The sequence below is a fragment of the Plecotus auritus genome (assembly GCF_963455305.1).
Source record: "Plecotus auritus genome assembly, chromosome: 7".
NCBI lineage: Eukaryota > Metazoa > Chordata > Mammalia > Chiroptera > Vespertilionidae > Plecotus > Plecotus auritus.
Window position 1 is genome coordinate 109,670,760 of NC_137774.1, and position 16,243 is coordinate 109,687,002.

Genomic DNA, 16,243 nt, shown 5'->3' on the forward strand with positions numbered 1-16,243 from the left:
AGGCCAACAGTAAAGGACCCTGAGTGTGTCTCTGTGTCTGCCAGTCCTGTAGGCCTCCTCATTGGCCTCGCTGCTTTGGGACTTCATGCAGCCATCAGGATAAAGGTCCTGCAGCAAAAGTCGTTCCGGGTCTCCTCATCTTCAGAATCATGTGAACCTCTCTCACTAGGCATGTAAGCCCTCGGGACAGCTCCCTGCCTCTCTCTCAAGCCCCAGTTCTCGCCAGGTGTGCTTCACTATTGATATCTGTGCCTTTGTACCTTTAGTCTATTATGTTTCCTAAAAATTTGTGGGAGAAAAGGAGTATTCCTGAGATTCCTTTTCTTTCATATTGGCTGCCTATTAAACAATTTTTATTTCAAAACCCAACTCAGATATAACTTCTTTTGGCAAGGTTTTTCTGACATAATACATATCTTTCACCCGCTCTAATGCCTTTGAATCTGCAAGATGTATTAATTGGTTCACATATGTGATCTCAAAGCCATGTGCTCATATATGTCTATCTGCCCTAAAATCTGGTAAACTACTTCATCTCTGTATCCAAGACTCTGGCGCATACCAGAGAATCAGTTAATGGTTGAACTGAGGGTTACAAAACCCTAAAGCAATGAAAGCCGTTTAGAACGTAATGATTGACATATTTTTTGCATAGTAATTGGAAAATTCTTAGACATATGCTCAAGAATTTATTGTGATTCTTCTGGGAATCAAAAAAGAGAATGCCACTTAGAATTTCACTTGATCGTAGCCAAAAGGCTGAGAAGTGATAGAATTTGATAAACTTTTGATATCATTACTCTTGCCAACAATGATGTACAGCAACACTTAATGAGAAAGATACCCTTTCCTAAGAATTATTTTTAGACCTCCAGTTTTGTAAAATTAGGTTATAATTTTCAGTATGTATAGTTCTTTGTTCCAGATTTTTTTTTCTGATAAAATACGGCATCTGTTTGGACTGAGCCACTTGTCTACTTTATTCTGTTTGAATATCAAAATACTACAACATTATTAGAACTGTTTGTTATTTCTTCTCTGATAATTGTGATCTCTCAACTCTTAATGAGAACAAATAAGCACTTTTACTTTTTATTGGTTAAAGTATCCTTATAATGTTCCAATGCTTTGAGCTTTGCATAACTATCCGCCTTCCAGAGATCCATGTTCAGATGCGAGTAACAAGAGACAGAATCCTCCCAGAAAGAAATGCAAATACCAGAGAACAAATCCCCACATTTTCTATTCTAGTCCTTATTACTTAATTGAACGTTCAGACTCTTTTTATTGACAATAAGTGGAGCTAAGCAGGAACAATATTCACGGAAACAAAGCACAAGTGTCAGAAGCAAGCTTATTGTTAATAACCTTCGACCTCATTGTGCCTTCAAATCACACTTACTCCTGACTTACCAGTGTGTGGGTGTGCATTTGCTAGTCAGTAAAATTCAGTTTTTAGAAATTTGTGGTACCAGAATCTTTTTATCTAGGAGTGTGAGCACCATGTTATGGCTCAATGGATAGAAAATTACACAACTTGCTCTTGACCACAGACTCGTTATTTGCATAAACTCAAAAGTTCATTCAAGAACAAGTCCAGTATCTTATTGCTTTAAATAACAGGACTTACAATTTAAAGTGGCAGAAATATTAAGAAATTTATCATCTTCTGTGAGACATCAAGCAGGAGAATTCCAATTGTGTCTATTTTTTTTCTCTGCCTTATTTAACATAGTTATGTTTCTCTTCATAATTAGAAAACAACCAAAGCAGTTCCCAGCATCAAATGCAGAAGCAACAATGCCCGTGAAAAAGGGAAATGGCCTTTCCTTCCCTGGGTCTCCTTTTATTAAGGGGGCAAACTTTTCCCACAACTCATAAGCGGACTGCCCATTAGGACTCATCCGTGAGGACCAGGTCATGTGCCCTTGCCCAGCTGCAAGGAAGGCTGGGAAAAGTCCTGGTATTTTCCATCTTTATAAAGGTAGATCTTTATAAAGGTAGATTGGTTCTGCCAACAAGAAATGAGAGGTCAAATGGAAGATGACTTAAATGTATCAAGTATTGTAAAGTTCAATAATGTGTGTGTGTGTGTGTGTGTGTGTGTGTATATATATGTCTAAATACACATATTATATTAAATCCATAAATGTTATCAAGCCCAGTGCTCAGTACAAAATATAGATAGTAATTTATTTTAATGCTCCCATACTTGTTTTGATTTCATTGACCTCTAGAACCATTTCATGCACATTAGTAAAGATTGTGAACATTTTAGAAAACTCTATAAATAGAAACAGAAACTTTGAGATTTTTGTTTTCAAATAACTTCCTGTACCATTTATTAAACTATTGTCTCTAAACTTTAAACTCACCATTCTATAATGTACTTTGTGAAGCTGGCACTGGAATTACAAGCCACACTTTCTGTTGGCCCCCTGTTTGGCACTGCCATGAGAGGGGACCTGGGAGAGAGCAGGAGGCTGGAAGAGCATGAAGAGGCTTGCTCCATCCTATTTGCTTCGTGAATCTGTCTTTCTGCTTGTTCTCCTTGTGCACCCTAGAAATAATTTTTAATGCTGCAGTAGCACATCATTCTATAGCAGATGTTGATGCCAGTTTTTAGTTATTCCAATGCTCATAGAACCAATTCCAGTGTCCCTCCTCAGCGACGTTCGCACTGGCTGGCTAGGACACCATTTTCAAAGGTTTCAGTGGCAGCTTCATGGGCAATTCCTCTGAGCTCAGAATGAGATACCAGAACCAGGCAAGCAGTGAGTCTACAGAGCACTTCCCTTAGTCTTACAGGTTTTAATCATCTCAGCCTCTTCACCGTTCCCCCAGTCCAAGGGGAGGCTGCTTCCTGAAGTTCCACCATACCTTATTTTAGTGTTCCCCTTTTGCTTTTCCAGGTCTTCAATACCTAGTCACCAATTCTTTATCAATTGATTCTCTAATAGGTTAAGTCTGTTCTTTTTTTTGTGAGGGGGCGGGTTACAGGTTTTTAAAATTTTCACCTAAAACAGCCTGTACTATTTCATACTTTTCTGCATCCCCGTAATCATGTTCATTTACCATTTTTCTTCATTGTTCAAATACCACATGGGTTTCCCTAACTTTAAAGGACTAGATGGTTTTGTTTGCAATTCTTCACCCACATCATTACCATTTTTAAAACAGTTCTAACCAAAAATATCTGTGCTGGCATAGCAGACATATTTAATCATTTTCAAGCATTTCCTTGTATTTTATTAAATTCAGGATATACTCTCTGTGTACAAATTCCTCCAGGCTCTTAAGTCCAGGATTTGAAGTTAAAACACACCCAAGAGAAATATAGTTAGAAAAAGAGGGAAGGTGGCAGTAGGGGTGGGGAAAAAAGGGACAGTGATTTTTTTTTGGAAATTGAGAAACAGTAGGTTATCAGTGGTGACAAGGAAAGAACTGAATGTGTGGTAACAGTAAAAGATGTCAGAGGAGATGGAATATTCCCTGGTTATCTTTATAAGTATATGGAAAAGGAGGACTTTAAGGTATGCATTGCGCTTTATGACCCATGAGGACACAATGACGCTTCCAGAATGCCTGGATTGACTCCAGCCTTGGGCAAACTACGGCCCACGGGCGGATCTGGCTGTTCTATCCGGTTCTCTTGCTCTCCCCTCCGCTCCTTTACTTTGAATTTATATTAGTTCACACAAACACTCCATCCATGCTTTTGTTCCGACCCTCCGGTCCAGTTTAAGAACCCATTGTGGCCCTCGAGTCAAAAAGTTTGCCCACCCCCGGACTAGACACTTTAACTTGGGACTCCCTGGAATTCATTTCAAGAAGACAGAACACTCAAGAAGGCTTAACGACCTTACCTCAAAGACTAACTGAATGAATGAGTTAGGGGGGAATATCTTCCAAATTTATTTTTAAAACTTTCAAAAATGCTATTTAAAGCTAAAAAGCCAAAGGAACAAGAACACAGTCGGATTAATACTATGAAATATTTGGGGTGAGAATTGGGATGAAGTAGGGAGGAAGAAAAGGATGGCAAGATTTGTTACCCAAGGATATAATTATACCTGCAACATATTTCCTGGGGATGTTTCAATCTTTAAGTTTTCAGCTTCTGTGCTTTCAAAAACCAGTCTTATAAGTGTGTGATCCAGAGGCAATGTGAGACATATCACTGATTAATTTGAGTTCCCAACTGTCCCATTTTTTATAGCTATCTATAGCTATGTAGTTGACAATAAACTATTTTATAAATGTCAGCCACTTCTCACAAGTTTAAATTGCTTGCTTTCTACCTGTGAAATACAGAGAAATGACTTTAAGTTTTTCTCTAATATAACCCTTTGTTGCAGCAATCAGAGAAAATTTGATTTTGTGTAAGACTTCTTTCAATGAATGTTTTACTTGAATGTGGTAACTACTTAAACTGGAGCTTGGTGCAGTTTCGTGAGGAGGTAAAATTACAATTTTTGTTTTAAATTTATAAATAACAGTCTATCATTGCAGACCTGGAATAGATTTCTAGGAACTCTAGTCCCTCTGTTCTATGTAGGACACCCCTCTGGGGCATCCCAGTTGGGGGACCTTTTATTTATTAATTGGTAACTCCAATAGGTGGAAATTTTTGATGCTCAAAGCATCCATTTCTTGTTCATTGAATGAGAAGAGGGTTCTCCCAGTCAGCTACTCAAGGTATAACTAAATTGAAACATGCCCACTCTGATAAGCCAGAAGAATCAAGAGCTGACCTGAAGGGGTGGAGGAAACCAGAAAGAACATGTTGAAAAAGGTGAGTTTAGATGGCAGGAAGATAATTAATTGATCGTAAGGGAGCAGAAAATAATCTGATGAATGGAAGCAAATTATATAGCTTTGTTTCACATGAAATGAATAGAAAAGTGATAGTAAGGATGTTTCAGTAAATGTGCCAGTCTAGAGAGATAAAATATAGGATCCTGCCTATTTCTGACTATTTTGAACTGTTTTCATTTATTTATTCAGTAAATACTTATTGAGCACTTACTGTTTTTTATTTGTTCGTTTTTAATACTTAGCTGGGGAGTTGGTATGTATATACAGAATAACAACATCTAATACATCTTTAGATGAGTGTACTGAGTCTGAAGAGGCCTATCTTCTTTTCTTTCTCTTTTGAACATTGCTATGGCTTCTATACCTACCTTTCTAGTCTTTTCCACAACCCTGGTAGGTTGAATGCTATGCCTATTTTACACGAGGGAACTGAGCACAGAGGTGTTTAATGAGGGGCCCAAGTTCGCATCTAGAAACTGAACCATCTCTGTTTGACTCCCAAACTACTCTTAACTGCCACACCAGCTGCCAGCCAGAGTTTGGTAAAGTGATAGTGTACCACTGCCAGCAAGTTTACTTGAGTATATAGTAGTGAAAAATGAAGTTTTAAAATTAGTATTTAATAAAGGTGTAAGACTGCCATTATCGAATTCAGAAGTGACAAAGTAACAACAATAATTGCAAAAGAGGATTCTAGACTTCTTTAAAGAACTGGAAGGAAGTAGAAGTGATTTTGTTTTTTGTTTGTTTTTGAAAAAGCATGCCAGTAATAGTCATAGCATGATATGAAGCAGGATTAGGTTCATGGACAATTTGAAGGAAAATTCATCCGAAGTTGGGAAGGTGAAGGTGAGAAGGTAATGGAAAAGTTAAAAAATCATTCCTTAGTTGGCAAGCTTAGGAAACCAGGGGTGGTAAGTATATTATGATTAATAAAAAAAATATGGAATGAAGTGATTCCTTGGGTATGGTGAAAAGGTGAATCTGATATTCAATATTCACATAATCAGAAGCTTATGTGTATTGTGTATTTAGAGAGTACAATTCTATGGCATCCTCTCCAGCTTTTATCCACCCCAATTCAAACTTTTTAGCCCCCACCAGAGCAAAAGACCAAAACACTTTTGTAGGAAGCGATAATTTGGAAAGACTGGGCTATAAAGCCGGTTGAACTTGGTGTTAATAACTCAATAATGGATTTGGTTAGACCAGAGATCCCCTCTTTCTAGCAGCCCTATGCAAAGACAGTGAAGGCTGTTTTTGCCTTTTGTCATTGGTATAGAAGTTATTTAGATTCCAGGGACTTCCTGTCCTTCCTCCCTGCCTTTCTTGTCCCCTCCTTCCCATTTTGGTTGTAGGTGAAATTCATAAGACGTGTGCTTGAGTCACTGTGGCTGATTTCTCAAGATACTGAATAATGATTTTAGTTGGATAACTGACTGAAAAACAGAACAGATCTTAATTTGGGGTATATTTTATATAGATCTGTCTCTAACTGATCCTGATCAATATCTCCCCTTGAGCCCCATCCTGTTTGCTCAGAGAATAATTTGTTCTTGCTTTATGTTCAATAAATGAGTCACCAGAGTGTCTTAGCATGTATTAGACACCATTTAACATATGGGAAATTTTCCTTACCAGTGGAGTTTGTTTTATCTCAAATATTTCCTTATTAATTCAATCCAAACAAGCTTTTTGAAAATCTATATTTTGTAAATGTGTGTGCATGTTTCCATCATTAACTTATAAAACTTTATTCCACTTTAAAATATTAACATCTATTTCTTCAACAAAATTGTCAGTATTTTTCCTTCTAATTCACTCATTCCTTGTCTTGAAAGAAAAATCAATAATCTCTATGCTCCAAGGTCTATATTTATCACATTCAAGCTTCTTCCACTTTCCTAACAAACAATAAAAACAATAAAGGAATAAACTCAAGAAACAAAAATAAATTGAAAAGAGAGAAAGAAAGAAAATAACAACTATAGGCACTGAAGTCTGATGTGATTTCATAATAATAGAATAGAAAATATTTCAACAAACTTATGGAATTACATGGCTGGGCCTGCATCTTTAAGAGTTTGAGTAATCAATAGAAAATATACATTTATTGAACATATTTTCTCACAAATATTTCACATGGTTTTGCTGTAAATTTTATGGCTTGTCACAGATACATACTTCTTCAATAAGATTCTAGAGAAGGAAGAAGATATTACCAAGGAGTTGCACTACAGCTGTCACTTCATACTTACAGCAACAGCCTCCAGGATTTGTTTAACAGCATCTGCAGCATCTCGTTCACTGTAATATCCCTTTTCCACAATCCTAAAAACACACACATGCGCTCAGTTGAGTGGATGCTCAAACAAGTTAATTATATTACTGTTAAAGAGGATGCATCCAAATAATTACAACAGGCTACCCTAACACCAGGGAAAAGATTTCCATAAACTGGCACTTTGGAAATCTTTGGGTTTATTTAAGAAAATAAAAGACATTCATTTCTATTAACATTATAAAAATAAATAGGACAAAATTTTTTTCTTTTCAAACTTTGTATTGTGAATCATTATAAACATATACCAAGTTGACAATATGCCATATACCAAGTTGACAATATGCCATCAACCATCTCTGTACTTTCAGGAATGTTTTACATTTATTTTCTTCCATTACATTGGTTTTCTTCGTTGGGTTGTGCTTTTATACACATATAAATGTTTTTCAACTTTTGATTTACATGGTTCTTCTATAATTTTCTTAATTTTATTTTGCAATATTGAGCTATAGTTTTAGCCATTCTGTGGGCACATCCTCCTGGCATGCTTTTACTGCCTAAAGGAAACTTTTTCTGCTTCTTATTTTCTGTACTCTTATAATCATTTTATATTGGAATTAAATGAGACACCTCTCTGTTGCTGTTTAAGCCAAATTGGTTTTCTTTTTTTAAATTATAGTTAACATACAATATTTTATTAGTTTCAGGTGTACAACATAGTGATTTGACTTTTATATTCCTTACAATGTGATCACCAAATGTCTAGTAACCATCTGTCACTGTGCAAAGTTAACATGATGATATCAACTATTGTCCCTACACTGTACATTACATCCCCATGACTTATTTTTTACAACTGGAGGTTTGTATCTCCTTTTCCCCTTCACCCTTTTGACAGAGACGGACCAGGCTATCTTTTCTAGTTTCATGGCTTTTGACCTTCTGTGTTTTGTGGTGGTATTTTTGTTTGTTTGTTTTTGTTTTTTTTTCCATGAAGCATTAAAAGTATGATCTCATACATTCTGAGATATCCTTTATCTGGAACTTCATTCCCTTGCCTCTACCATCTCTACTCTGATTATTGGAGTTTCTCCCTAGCCGTTTCTCCTAAATATTGGGCTTTTTCTTTAAGGGGCGTCAGGTATTGATTTCAGTTCACAGGGCCTTGAATGCATTCATCACTTCAGACCTTATGTGGATACAGCCTTTACACTTCTTAGAAATTTGGATGGCAAAATTGATTTCAGCTGTTTTCCTTGTACGGTATTGGCCCATCCTACTTCCCAATAATTCAGAGATTTTAGAAATTTGAGTGTTCTGCCACTCTTAGGTCCATCACATGACCTCTTGTTAACCTTTGCTTCCTCTTACACCACGTGGCTCTTGGATTTGTCATTATTTTTTCCTCATTCACTTGTATGTTAGGCTTCATGAAGATACCTTGTCACCTGGTTTTGTTACGTTGTCTGTGAATTTTTGTTTTTTCTGTCCTAGTTTCTTTGTCTATTCTTAAAGGAATATTTGGGAAGAATAAAAAATTACTTTTTATCTTACCAGAATTTCAAGAGAAAACACCTTTTGGATGGCATTGTAGATTAGCAACTTGCATAAGATGTTATTAGCTAATAAAAAGTGTGCAGTAAAGATGTGAAAAAGATCAACTCAAAACATAAAAGAGACAAAGCAACCAATTTTCATAATTTTGGATTTAAATTTGTTTTAGATCATTGATTCCTCAAATAGCATAGTTATTTTTCAGAAAGTATCTTCCTTTTTGAACAAAAAAATTTAGCAAGAAGTTGTAAGTTCTTGAAGTAGCTGGTGTTAAAAGTTGAACTTAAAATCTATAAAATGTTTTCACAATAGGGGATTAAGGGTGAAAAATGCAGAACACAACATTATGACAAAAATAAAAGAAGATACCCCAATATCAAGATTCAGAAAAACTATATTGATACAGAAAATCCAATTATTTTATTTTCTCCATTCAATTATTTAAAGCTTCCGTTGACTTTTGCTGGGAGGATGCTTATCTCCCTCAGTGAGATCCTGTCACTCGTTGGTATTCTAATGGATGGGTCCTAGCAATTTTAACTTCTGTAGTCAATAATCATTCTTATGCTCAGCATCATTTATGGAAAGCAATTGCCGCTACGACACCCATAACCCTTAAAAGACCCCGACCCTTGCCTGCAGGAACTTATCGTATTAGAGCTTGTCTACCATCCCCATATGTCTTTCTACTAAAAGATTCTCACAATAACCTAGACGTGATGACAAATGAAACCATTTTCACTGTTTCCTGTCACAAATGTATTCTAACCACATGTATTGATTCTAGTATGACTATTGAAACTATTTTTATTATGAAACAACCTCCTTATCTAATGCTACCTGTACAATTGCATACGCCATGGTATGAGGATTCTGGATTACAGGCTGTTAGAAAAATTACCAACGCTTTAACACGCTCAAAAAGATTTGTAGCAGAATTAGTCTTAGGCATAACTGCACTCATTACAATTATAGGATCACTTGCTACTGCAACCACAGCCTTAATACAGGAAGTCCATAAAGCTCAGCATGTAGATCAATTAGCAAAGAATATTTCTCCCACTCTAGCTACCCAAGAAATAATAGACAAAAAATTAGAAGCCAAGGTTAATGCTTGAAGAAGCCCTTATACATATTGGAAATGAAATTGTTACACTTAAAGTCTATCTATCATTAAAATGTCATCTAGATTACAAATGGATCTGTGTTACTCCTTTAGGAGTTAATCAGTCAGCAATAACTTGGGACAAAATTCAACATCATATATTAGGAATTTGGAATAACAGTAATTTAAGCCTAGATCTAGAAAAGTTACATCAGCAGATTCATGACATAAGCCAATCGGGCTCACTACTTGATCCTTCCCAGGTTGCATCTTTCTTTTTTAGCTGTTTACAAGGATACATCTCTAAACAAAACATTATCCCCATGCTTTTAAACACAGGCCTATTTTTATTCATAACTTTAATAATTATATGTCTTTTCCCAGTCTTCTTCTGAGTCTTAAACAACACAATCCGAAGGGGGCTGCTGATTTACACACGCTGCATTTAAACAATAAAAAAGGGGGAGATGCTGGAAGCCGTTCCATCCTTGTTGCTTGACACAGTCGCTGCAGGGAAGAAACATCTGCACAGCATATGTTCCAAGGGACCTGGCGTATATGGCGTAATGTTTTTAATATGTTTGCTCCCCTTCTTAGCGCTATGTGTTCTTACCAGGGCCACCTCCCCGGGAAAGGTTGTTTCCCCAGCTGGGAATGTTTCCCTAGAGTTAGGGATTAACGGGACGAGGGAAGGAATGAATCAGTAAACCCCCCTAGTGTTACAGAAATACCGTGTACCACTTATGAGGAACTTAGACTAAGATTGTTCGCAATAAATTTAGGACTTACTAGGCCCACATCCCCAGGGGCCTACCCACCAGAGAAAGTACCAAAGCCTGTACCCCTAAAAACCTGCCGACACAGGGCAGTCCCAAGGAAAACCACCAGTGAATCTCCACTAAAGAACATAATCCTAGGAGATATTTATATTAAAGGAAAGTTATGGCAACCACCCCAAGGAGGGAAAATTTGAGGAGTAAAGCTGTTTCAAACTACACCTATGCCTTTACCATACACAGGGATTTACAATGAGGTTGACGACCAAATAGTCATGTACAACGGCAAGCATACATGCTTGCAAGACATCCCAAACCTCTTAGAGAGGCCAGCAAGAGCAGGACCCGGGTGGTGCCTAATAGAAGAAAAGGCTAAAAGGGCAATTATCAAACAGCTAAAGAAATACCACTGCAAACAATGCAGGCAGGCTCCTTATCTAAAAAATCTCATGAGAGCTATGCAAGCAGAAAGACTCAGACTAAGTGCCAGACAGGTGGTTAACCACCATTAGCTAAGAATAATCATGCTTAAGCTACATAACCTTTACTTAGGCCATAGAATAGGAAAACCTCCTTCAGTTATTTCCTTATAGCTTAACAGTAGAGCAATAGAATAGTAACCTTAGAATAGAAATAACAAACTAGCCCTTATAATGGAACACAGAGACTAACCTTTAGAATAGAATATAGAAACATAGACAATAGATAAGATTAAAATCAGCAGACCAGAATAGAAATAAGATTTTTAGCAAAGGTCAAATAAGAAACTGTAAACATAAAACAAGAAACTATAAAAGGTCAAAGGAGGAACCAAAACATACCATAATGTAACTATAGACACATGTTTATAGAATCAAATAGTATAAATACAGTTGTAACAGGGCAATAAAGAAGAACCTGATTATGCTGATCATCTGAAAGCTGTCTCCGTGTCCTTCATTCTTCGCCGACGCCGTCCATGCCTTTTGGGACGCCTGGACCGCTGGGGCTGGACCCCGGCAGTCAAGAAACACAAACTCATCTTTTCAATGGATAGAAGATGGAATATTTTTCTCCCTTTTTTGATTCTTAGATAACTGTTATGCAACAGGGTCAAATAAAATGTGAAAATACATTAAAATATTTGGGGGACTATTATTAATTGGTTCTTAAAAATCAATTTTCATATGGTATTTCCTTCCAAGAATACACATCTTCCTTGAATTCATGTTTGAGTTCATAGTCTACCTACTAAAAATTTAACTGAAATAATTTCTTGAACTATACTTTCTGAACATTTTTAAATTAAGTACAAGAGAAGGAGAAAAGGACTGTTGCATCAGAGGAAGTTGAAAGCTTTGACTACCATTATATCAACCACTGCATTTTGCTCTAAGTATGGATTTTGTGGGACACCCACCACTCAACACAAATGTAATTAGTGTCTCCACTGCACACTGCACCTGCAAGCTTCAGATGAGACCACAGATAGAGAAGTTATTAACAAAAACATGATCATAGATGCAATTCATGCTATATTAAGGTTTGTACAGATGAAGGGTTTATTAATTCTGTTGTCAGAAATGTCTCTAGAGTAACATGTGGGGCAGGAGCATAAAATGCAGGCACCTTCCCTGCCTCATCTCAGTGTGAATTCTGCACACCATCGCTTGGCCCTATCATCAGAATGCAACTGTTTCTCTTCCAGGTTCCTTCTCCTAAAAGGAACTTTGTTCCCAAGTTGATTGTTCATCAGAGTGTCACAGAGTTAGGTTCCTGGAACTCAGAGATTCAATTTTAAATATTTTATAAGTTGAGCTACCACCAAGGCCATCCATGACTGACTAAGAAAATCAAGAGCATGAACTTCTCAAGTTGCAAATGCAGGTTTATCACTCAGAACTAAGATGATAAGTGGAGATACTAGTGACCAAGCAAAGGAAAATGAAGTTCTGCAATCTTTTTCTTTCCATTTAGGTAGCATGACTACAGTAGATGTGTTGAGCCAGTGCCTTCTACAGGTATGGTGGCAAACTTCTTAGTTTCTCACTAGATTGTTGCTTTGATCACCCAGAGAGCCTAGCTCCAAGACTTACTCATAGTAGGCAATCAATAAATATTTGTGGAATCAATATTAATTACCAAGTAAATGATGCCAGAAAAATGTCAGACTGTGGACATTTGGACAACTCCTTTGCCTATGTTCCTTATCATTGGGAACAAAAGCACTGAACTGGGAAGTACACGGGCCATTGATCCAGGGGAGAACAATATATAGATCAGTGGTTCTCAACCTTCCTAATGCCACGACCCTTTAATACAGTTCCTCATCTTGTGGTGACCCTCAACCATAAAATTATTTTCGTTGCTACTTCATAACTGTAATTTTGCTACTGTTAATGAATCATAATGTAAATATCTGTGTTTTCCGATGGTCTTAGGCTCTACAGCAGCGGTTCTCAACCTGTGAGTCGCGACAGACCATCGGAAAACACAGATATTTACATTACAATTCATTAACAGTAGCAAAATTACAGTTATGAAGTAGCAACAAAAATAATTTTATGGTTGGGGGTCACCACAACATGAGGAACTGTATTAAAGGGTCGCGGCATTAGAAAGGTTGAGAACCACTGATATAGATGCTTCCCAAGGCAAAATGCAATAGGTGGAAGGGTTATACTAGCTTTAGGAAGAAAGTCAGAGTCACATAGTTTCTAGATATTATTGTAATACATAACATAAATCTTTTTAGAAACGTATTTTGAACAAAATCAAAATGATTCAAATTCATTAAAAGAGTAATTTTGTTCCATGAAACAACACAAATTCCTATCTAAAATTTAGCTGAAAAAAATTTTTTAATTTCCCATAAATTGAACATACATATATATAAAGACTTTATAGCTTTACATAGAAAATAGCAGGACTTCAATTTTTAGAAGCAATAAAATGTTCAATCATGCTAGTGTTTTTAGAGCTGTAAAAATAGGAGGATAATTATGCTTATTTCCGTTTTTTATATTTAAACATACTTATTGCTATATTTCTCTTCAGATTTAATAAACTGATTTCCTTTTCATGCTTTGTAAAATAATAAGAAGGCAGTTACAATGCCACCAGCCTCTTAAGATCATTTTCAAAGGCCCAGGGCCATGTAGTTTGTTGCTACGCTACGCCTGGGTTAGAAGACTCAGTGCTAAAAGCAAAATCTTTCCTAGGATTTTAGTAACAACACTGATCCAAAAGGCTGCCCTGGGATCCCAGTTCCTTCAGGTCCCCAAGTCGCTAACTCGTCTAGCCGACATCTAAAGATCTGGGAAGGCAGCACAGGGTGTGTATCCCTGGGCTCCAGGCTGTGACTCTGTGGCCCAAACAGGCCTTCTCCAGACTGCCTTTTCTTTCCACTGTTTGCTGTGTTAGCTCATATGCTCCTCTTCCCCACAATTGGCATGTTTTCCTTCTCATCATTTTAAAATTGTAGGATGAGAAAACACAGGCAACGCCTCTTCCTCTCCATGGATCTGCTTTAAAATACGACTTTGGTTCATTTGCTTCTGTCACCTTAATTGCTGCAAATTGAATTGAGCAAATCTCCAGCCGGGCAGTTAGCACAAGCAGTGCAACTGAAGAGCTCTAATCCGATCATATCCAGAGGCCTCAGACTTCCTGGCACGTACACTGGGAGCCTTACTGCCTTCTCCACCAATGGCCGCTTTTTCTCAAATGGAGATGTTATTGTGATTAGATAACTGTAGGTTAATGTGAGAAAGACATCGGTCTTATGAAAATGTGTACTGAAAGACTGAATGACAAAGGATAAAATCCCCAAATAACATGAGTTTTAGGAAGCAGGTCTTAAAGACTGCTGGTACATCATTATGCTGTTACATACAAAAAGAAAAAAAAAAAAGACACTAAAATAAATTCCATTGTTTCCAATTAAATCCACCACTCCTTTATAAGCTTCATTCACTGCTTTTTCTCATTTCATTAATGGCCCATTGGTCTGTATTGATGCCTTTTCTAAGAACTTTCCCAAAGAATATTAAATTCATATATTTTAAAAATAAGTTCAAAGGTATTATTACCACCTGTTAAATTTGAAAGGTAGGGAGAGAGTGAGGATACTGTGGGTCAATGTGGGTACTGGCCAGGAGCTGACAGTGCAGGATAAAGGGAAGGCCAGATCAAATTGTAGACCTGGGAACAGAGACTAGGGATTTCTAGTTCAATTTTCTCCTACTATACAATAAAAGTCTGACCCAAAGAGGTTATATAAATTGCCCACTGTTTATTGAACCACTCATTTGACAAATATCCAGCAACTTCTTGCTTCCTATCTCAAACAGCTTCTAAAATGTAGAATAAGGTTCTCATATCTAACCCCCACCAGTGCGGCCAGCTTTGGGACATCACTTTGTCCTTCCCTCTCCCTTTACCTGTTGATTTATGATTTCTCACTTAAGATTCAGCTCAAAGACTCTATTCCTCCCTGAAACCATTTCTAATTTAGAAGACTCCCATATTTTGTATCCTGTGTTCTGTTTATTTCCCAGTCACAGCATTTATCACCCCCAAGTGAATCCTTATAGCCAAATCTGTGGCCACCTCTAGCAAATACAAAGCATCATATTAGGTCTTTTGTGTGCCAGTTCTTATCTGTATATATTGTTAGTCCCTTCTCATTTATTTATTCTTTTATTTTATTAATTAGTTGATTTATTTATTTATAATGTTCAATAAATTTCTAAGAGTCATGACTAGACCAAGAGGATGGAAGATCAAAACCTCTGGAGCTTTCTTTTTCACATTATATCATAATTTTGTAGAAGCCTTTTTGGGGGCCAGATTTTCTTGGACATACACATAAAATCACTGATTTTATTCCAAAAATTTTAATCAATCTTCCTATGCAATTTATTGTTTATATTCTACACAAAATGGAAAATTTCACTTGGATTTTTACTAAGTTTAGTTTTTTAAAAGACCATAAAATAGATCTTTTAGTGCTAATAAAATACAACCATTTTGCCCATAATGTACTAACATGATTATCTTTTCATCAATTGCTCCATTAGTGCATTCATTAGATACAATTAAGGCCATCATTAGACCAGGGATGAATTTTTATCATCACAATTAAATAAATTTGGTTTTTGACGTGAGTACAGGAAAAAAAAAGTATATTATGATTTTTAACTCTCAAGAAAGAAAATAATGCATAGATAATAATGATATATTTTCAGCTTGATACAATTTTAAAGATAACTGTAGAATTAAGTAATTTAATGGAGAAACCAAGTTCATCTCAGATATGGCAACAGACATGTAGACAACAATATTAACAGGGAAAGACAGTCTACTGTCTAAGACCACTGAGAGTTTATAGAGTAGTTGAGTGCTTTACTGGCTGTCTGCCATTCTTTAGATGTATTCTGTTAATTCTGAATATTTTACCAATTTTCTCTGTAAATGAAATTTATCACCAGCATTTAGTTTTTTTCATTTTTGTTTAAAGCTGAATTAACTCTATCCCATCAAAATCAACTAGACTATAAGATGAGAGAACCAGAATTCTTTCATGAAAAAAAGGTTGGGAAATAAGGAAGGAAAGAAACTCATGACTCCAAAATAACTTGTACAAATAGAGGTAGGTAGGTAAACAATATGTGCTGTTGGTAGACAATAGCTTCAGTGTGACATCCCTGTCCTACAATTATTTAC

At 36.5% G+C, this 16,243-nt stretch overlaps 1 protein-coding gene across 2 annotated transcripts in view; it reads right to left on the minus strand.

The window, feature by feature from the left end:
* CAMK4 (calcium/calmodulin dependent protein kinase IV) overlaps positions 1-16,243 on the minus strand; it is a 164,476-nt gene that overhangs the window by 43,322 nt on the left and 104,911 nt on the right. For both annotated transcript variants that reach the window (XM_080680965.1, XM_080680966.1), the window contains exon 6: positions 7,077-7,149. In XM_080680965.1, coding sequence (XP_080537091.1) covers positions 7,077-7,149 — 73 coding nt within the window. The remainder of the gene's footprint in view (positions 1-7,076; positions 7,150-16,243) is intronic.